The following is a 6842-nucleotide window of genomic DNA, read 5'->3' as shown; positions in this document are numbered from 1 at the left end:
TTATGTATAATTAAATATTGGTTTATGTATTTTTATAAAATATTCCCAAAATGGTAATATTTTTTAAATATTTTATATAATTGAATTATAGTTTATGTAATTATATAATTATACAAAATATTATAAAATTATAATAATTGGGTAACATTTTTTTAATGTAATAGAAGCTCATGGAACATGGTTAACTATTAATATGTTTCATTGAGAAGAAAAACAAAATCCAAACTCAGAAAATGCCTCAAAATCGAAAGAAAGGAAAAAGAGAAGACTAAAAACCAAAACCCTAAACCAGACCACATAAACAGCATGACACCATTGTTAGTAAGTAAGTACCTAACAAAAAATAACAGCTATCTGCTGAAGATATTTGATTTTTTGAGGAAAAAAATGAAACATAATTATTATCCTAATTAGCAAGAATCTCCCATAACAAATCAGCATCAAAAGACAGCATTCTTGAAAGCGAACAGTCTTCAAACATGGGTTCCTCTGTAATCATCGACGGATAGTCATTCAAAACAGAGGACGGCGAATTCGCACATCTCCAAAACCCATCTTCGGACACCGGCGGCGACGGCCATTCGTTGCTTAAATTTTCGCTAAAAACCGCCGGCGATAACAACGAAGACGATGAACATGGCTCTGGAACTTTGGCTTGCTTTTCAGCTTCAGGTGATCTTTTGGCTTTCTTTCTAGCTTTCTCTCTTTTCACCTTTTGACAAATGGCTTGAACCTTAGCATCCACTGTATTCTTTAAAGCATTCAATTTAGCACAATCTGCAAACCCCAACTCACTTGGATCTTTGGTATTCGGGAAATTCAACCTCGCGTATTCGCCTCTAAGCTTATACGCGGCTCTATCATAGGCATAAGCGGCGGTTTCAGCTGTGTCATAAGTGCCTAACCAGACTCGGACTCTGTTTAGCGGGAGTCTAATTTCAGCCACCCATTTGCCCCATTGCCTTTGCCTCACGCCCCTGTAAAGCTTCTTCTTTTGAGGTGGGCTCAAGTAATCGGTCGTCGATGGAGGATTTGGGCAGTTTTGAAGACTACCCTTTACGGATTTTCCTGAAAATGAAGGGTTCCCTTTGTTTTCATGGCAGAAATTCTGAAGGAGATCCCTCTGGCGGAGATAGACTGATGAACCTAATGGCTCGTAAACAGAGTTGGTGGCAATGGCTGTTGGTAGTGATGCACAATGAGAGAACACTGAATCTAAAGTATTAGAGCCTCCTGATAATATGATTTGTGATAACGAAGATCCAATATCAACGCCATTTTTGAATCCAAAAGGATGATAGATTTCTTGCATTTTTTTTTTTTTGAAAACAGAGTGCGGGAGGGAAGATTCAGAAAGGAAACAGGACTTTAAAAACTGCCCCTTTTTCCTTTATAAAACAAAAACCAAAAGGCAATAGAAAAGTGGATTAAGGAAAAACAGAGGAGCCTTTAAAAAAAAAAAGGTCCCTCAAAGGAGATTCCAACTTGGAAAGAAAGGTATGATTCTTTGTTTGAAACAGAGACCAAAGGTAATATGGATAGTTTAACGATGAAGAAATGTTGGGTTCAACTTTAAAGCCAAGGGGCAAATGCTATGTGAGAAAAGAAAAACCCAGATTTTTGGCGTGGAAATGAAGAAAAATAATTTATTTTGGGGGTTTCAAAGGAGGGGATTAGAATTTAACTGTGTTGAGTGATGTCTCTGGTTCAAGCTTTGGTGTATTTATAGCCGCACAGTGAGTCCAGCTCCAACTAATAATAATATATATATTTAATGCAATATCTTTTTTTTTTCTTTTACTTACCAATTTATAAAACTAATACTAAAATGCATACTAAATGCATTATCTATTGGGCGGGGTGTGTGTGAGGAGCTTTATCCCATCCTTTCCTCATAACCCGTTGCGGGTATAAACCTAAAATCATCTCCGTCCCACCACTCTCGTGTCCCAGACCCATATAATCCTCTATATACTTATAAATATTAGTTAAATAAATATAGTTATTTCTTATGAAAAAAAGTGTAGAACATTGAGTACTGTTACATTTTAAATTTACTTATTATATTATGTGAGATAGGTACAAAGTTATACCCACACCTGCCCTACTATCATGATGGGTCTAATGTTATTTTTTTTTTGTGTATTTATTCTAACAATTGAAAACTTTTTATATAATTTTTGATAATTAGAAAATTTTAATTTAGGTAAAGTTGTATAATATAATATAATATTGTATGTGAATTCCTCTTCTATTTATAGTATTATACAATATTTATTTTTTAATATTTATTTATGGGAAATTAATAATTTCCCTTATTTAATATTTTACTTTTAACTTTAGAACATCAAACATGAGAGAACAGATAAAAGAAGATTGAAAGGGTCATACTGCGTTTGCGACATATCTGATGGATAAAGTAAAAAAAATCTGAAATTTGACTTTACGCGTGGGTCCCAACACGTGTCCGTACTTTTCATTGCCCCTAAAAACCTACTTTTTGAATTTATTACAAAAACAGAGTCAGCTCCTCATTTCTCTGCCACAATTTTATGTTTTTCTCTCTCTTCCTTTTTATATTTATTTATTTATATTAAATTTCTTCTGCAGCACAAAATCCAAATGCCATTACTGCTCTCTCTCTCTCTGAGTCAGATTTTTCGGCCTCAAAGTTCCATTCTATGAACTTCCCAGTATAGTACACCTGCAATACATGTTATCTTTGCTAATTAAACACTGATAAAACTCTAAACTAAGTTTTAAAAACTTTCCCATTTTTTTGTTGATGTTATAAATTTAAAACATAAATTTTAACGATGGATTAAATTTTAATTTTAATTTGATTTTCATGGTTGTTGTTGTAACGATAAAAAGACTTTATTTATAAATATAAACATTAACAACTCATTAAACAAAACCATGTCCAAACATGATGAGGAAAATTTCATGAGACTAGAAAGGTAGGCATCAGCATCATCAAAAGTGGGATCCGGGGGTTGATGTGGAGCATTAAATTCGTAAAGATGAGGTTTGAAAAGGTTTTTATCAATAACAAGGCTCGTGAAAGACGGCCCTCCAATGCCCACATATATATGGATACCACTGGGACTATTTGATGTATTTGCATGTGACCAAAACCTAATTATCGCTTCACACTCACAACTCAATCTTATAACACTCCCCATATCTTCCTTCTATTCTCTCTCCCATTTGCTTTATTTTTTTCAAAAAATATTAAATTTAATTTCAACCAAAACTTGAAGTTAACGACTTTTTTATACTGAATTTACGGCTATGTTTGTATGAACCAATACTTCAAATATTAATATTATTATTAGCTTTTATTTTAGTAATTGTATGGGTAAATCTTAAGACCATATCTCATTAATAAATCTATATTTGTATTGTATAATACAATCACATTGCATGATTTCGGTGACCGAGCCAAGGGGATTAGTAAGGGCTCTGCCTCCCCTAAAATATAAAAAATTTTATTTATGTCATCTATAATTTATAAAATTTTACTTAAATTCTCAAAAAATAATAAAAATTTAATTTAATCTTTTAAAAATTATAAAAATATAAATTATTAAAATTGACAAAAATATACAATTTTCTTACTCCGTCATTCGTTATGGAAGTCATTAATGCTCTGTGAAAATAAATTAGGAATTAAAAATAGTGATATAATATTTTAGAAAAAGGGTACTGATGTAATTTTGAAAAGAAATACTCGTTATAGCTAAAGACAGCTAAAAATGGGGTAATTATTATGTAGAGTTAGGAAATAATAAATGAGGAAATAATAAAAAAGTTGAGTTTTGGCAGTATATGATATGCAAGGACTTGGTCCAAAGGCGACGCCGACATTAAGCCGGTGGTCCAGTTCCCTGGGCCCAGCACTTACCACGTGTAGGTTTTTCATTCAGTCATAGCGTCCTAAAGGAGAGAAATTTGGAGTTCTCGTGATTTCATTTCATTCTCCGCCAAAGATTTTACTCAGCCACGCAAATGCGGCTTAATACCACGTCGGTTTAACAAAAAATTAGAAAAAATAATACTCCACGTCATTTCACTAACAATTGATGTCACGATGACAAAATCCTTTTTCTCATTGCCCTTTTTCATTGTGATTAAAATCGGGTCAAATCTATCGGTGAAATCTAGAATAGATTGAAATATTAAGATAAAAAGAATTTGAATCACTACCTACAAGTTAAATTGAGTCAAAAATAGGTTGAATAAAATTTTTAATTTTTTTCTTATTTTTATGAGTTTTTCAACAATTTATTTAATTAAATTGTATGAGTTTATTGAAGAACTGATAAATCAGTAGTCCAATCAATTCAACTACTAATTTAATTTTAAAAACTTTGATTATTAAGGATGCTTTGATTTTAAAATTTTGACTCAAATACATTTGAAAGAAAAAACCAACGTAATCAATATAGAAGTGCAAACATCAAAGATTAAGGTGGTGATATTCAACTTTCGATTATATTTTTAATAAAGCGTTATTTTGTATTTGTGTTTATGATTTGCTTTTCAATATGATAAATCAATATACAAATAAACTTATCAATAACCATATGGTTTTACTAATTCAAATCACAAGTTGGACTATATGCTTTGATGAAAATTTATTTATATCATATTAGAGATTGATTCTTATAAGCCTTCACTACAGCAAATTTGACTTTTAGCGGCGTTTTAGCGGCGCTTTTTAAAAAAACGCCGCAAAACTTATGCTCAACACCGTCGTTTTAACTAAGCTTCAGTAGCATTAGTGGTGCTTTTTAAAAAACGCCGCTAATGCTCGATTTTTAGCGGCGCTTTGAAAAAACGCCGCTAAAAACTTTACACAACTTTGTCTTGAGCTTTTAATGGCGCTAATACTTGATCTTTAACGCCGCAAAAAGTTTTTCATTTTATATTGAGCGTTTAGTGGCTTTAGCAGCACTTTTTTTAAAAAATGTTTCATCTGTCTATTTATAATTTAACTGGTTTATTTGTATTAAAATACAATTTATTTTTAATTGAATATTTAAATTTGTAATGACCTGAAATTCACGAGCACCGGAAAAGTGAGTTATAGGGCCTCCGTCTTAGTGAAATAAGTTCGAAAATAATTATTAAAAATATTTATGAGCCTAGTGGTGTGTCTAATTAGGATCTAATTAAGTGAATTTAGCTTAATTTAGAGTAAGTAATAAAAAAGATTAAATTGAATAAAGGGTAAAAGTTTAATTATAAAGCAATAGAAAATAAAAATGATTAAAATAGCAATTAAGCCATTGACTACAAATGAGGTGGCATATTGGTGAAATAAAATCAAAGATTTTTTTTAGGTTTTATATATTATAATGATTATTATTATGGTTTTGTATTAAATTGTTATGATTATTTAATTGATAATATATTATAAATAAATTAAATAGAAGACAATTGTATGGTAATAAAATATACATGTGTAAGAATTTTATTGGTACATTTGTAATTTAAATATTTAATTACTTATAATTTAAGTATAAAGATATTTTATAATTATTAATTGTATTAATTAAATCATGAGATTTTTATTTAATAAGCAAATTAGATAATGACATTTGTAATAATATAAATATGTACACTTGTTATATAATTATTAATTTACTTAATATTAAAGTAAAAGATATTTTAATATATTATATTAATATTATATTATATTGATAAAATAATAAAGTATAAAAGAATTAAAGAAATAAAGAAACAAAAGGAAATAGAAACAGAATTGAAAACGGGAAGCAGGGGAGAAAAAGAGAAAGAAAAATGGAAAGAAAAATAAAAGAGAAAACTAAGGATTTGAAGGTTGGAGTTAATTTGGTAAGTTAATTAAGTCCTTTTTAGTTAATTTTGATGTTTTAGGAGCTTTGAAACAAGATTTTGATGAAATTAAGTTGATAGTTCAAGAGTTCATATGTTTCCAAGTAGCGTTCATGTTGGAAAAATTATGGAATTAGGGATTTAATTGAATGAATTCTTGGAATTAGGGATTTAATTGAATGAATTCTAAGTTAGAATTGATTAAGGGATTAAATTGTAAATTAGGCTATAAGTTTTACGTTGTAGGGACTAAATTGAAGAAATTTCGAAATTAGGGAAATATGCTGGAAATTTTATAGTTAAATATAAGTTTAGACAAAATTTGAATAGAAAAAGAGAGTGAATTGGATTAAGAAAATAATTAAGTTTAGTTAGGATTAAATTGGGAATAAGGTAGGAGTTGTTTAGAAATTTAATTATTTATTATAATTAATGTGTAAACAATAATGTAAATTACTATTATTTTCGTAGCCAACAAAGAACCTGAAGCATCAGCATCGAAAGGAAAGGAGAAAGTCATCGAGGACTAAAACGGGAGAATTACGGTGTGTATTACTATAATTCGAATTTTAATTATTATTGATTGCTGAAATTTTAATTGTTATGTATGGTAAATAAGAGTTGAGTTAAGTATGTGAAATTGATATGAATATTGAGTGAAAATGAAAGTGATATAAATTGAATCAAATTGAATTGAATAAGTGAATTATGGAATATGTGATTATTTGAAAAGTGTATTGATTGAAAATAAATAAATTGTGACAAATGTATGGTGTTGATGGTATACACTTGTGTGAAAATTAATTTGTATATGAATTAAGATAATAGATATTTGAATTGAATGAGTATTGAAAATTTTTGTGTAAATGAAATTGAAATTAGAAAATAGAAAAAGTAAAATAATACCCTATTAACTTGTCGGACTAGATTCGATACAAATGGCATGCCATTGGATTTGTGATGTGATGAAGAGATTGTAG

General features: G+C 29.5%; 1 protein-coding gene across 1 annotated transcript; it reads right to left on the bottom strand.

Annotated features, from left to right (window-relative positions):
* Positions 1 to 178: 178 nt before the first annotated feature.
* On the bottom strand, positions 179 to 1712 carry LOC107896460 (ethylene-responsive transcription factor ERF061). Its single transcript, XM_016821639.2, has one exon. It carries the CDS (start codon positions 1310 to 1312, stop codon positions 407 to 409), a length of 906 nt encoding a protein of 301 aa, XP_016677128.1. The 5' UTR covers positions 1313 to 1712; the 3' UTR covers positions 179 to 406.
* Positions 1713 to 6842: the final 5130 nt, after the last annotated feature.

The sequence above is a fragment of the Gossypium hirsutum genome, chromosome A09 (genome assembly GCF_007990345.1).
Source record: "Gossypium hirsutum isolate 1008001.06 chromosome A09, Gossypium_hirsutum_v2.1, whole genome shotgun sequence".
In the NCBI taxonomy this organism is placed as follows: Eukaryota; Viridiplantae; Streptophyta; class Magnoliopsida; order Malvales; family Malvaceae; genus Gossypium; species Gossypium hirsutum.
Note: the sequence above shows the minus strand (reverse complement) of the source record. Positions and strands in the feature narration are given on the sequence as shown.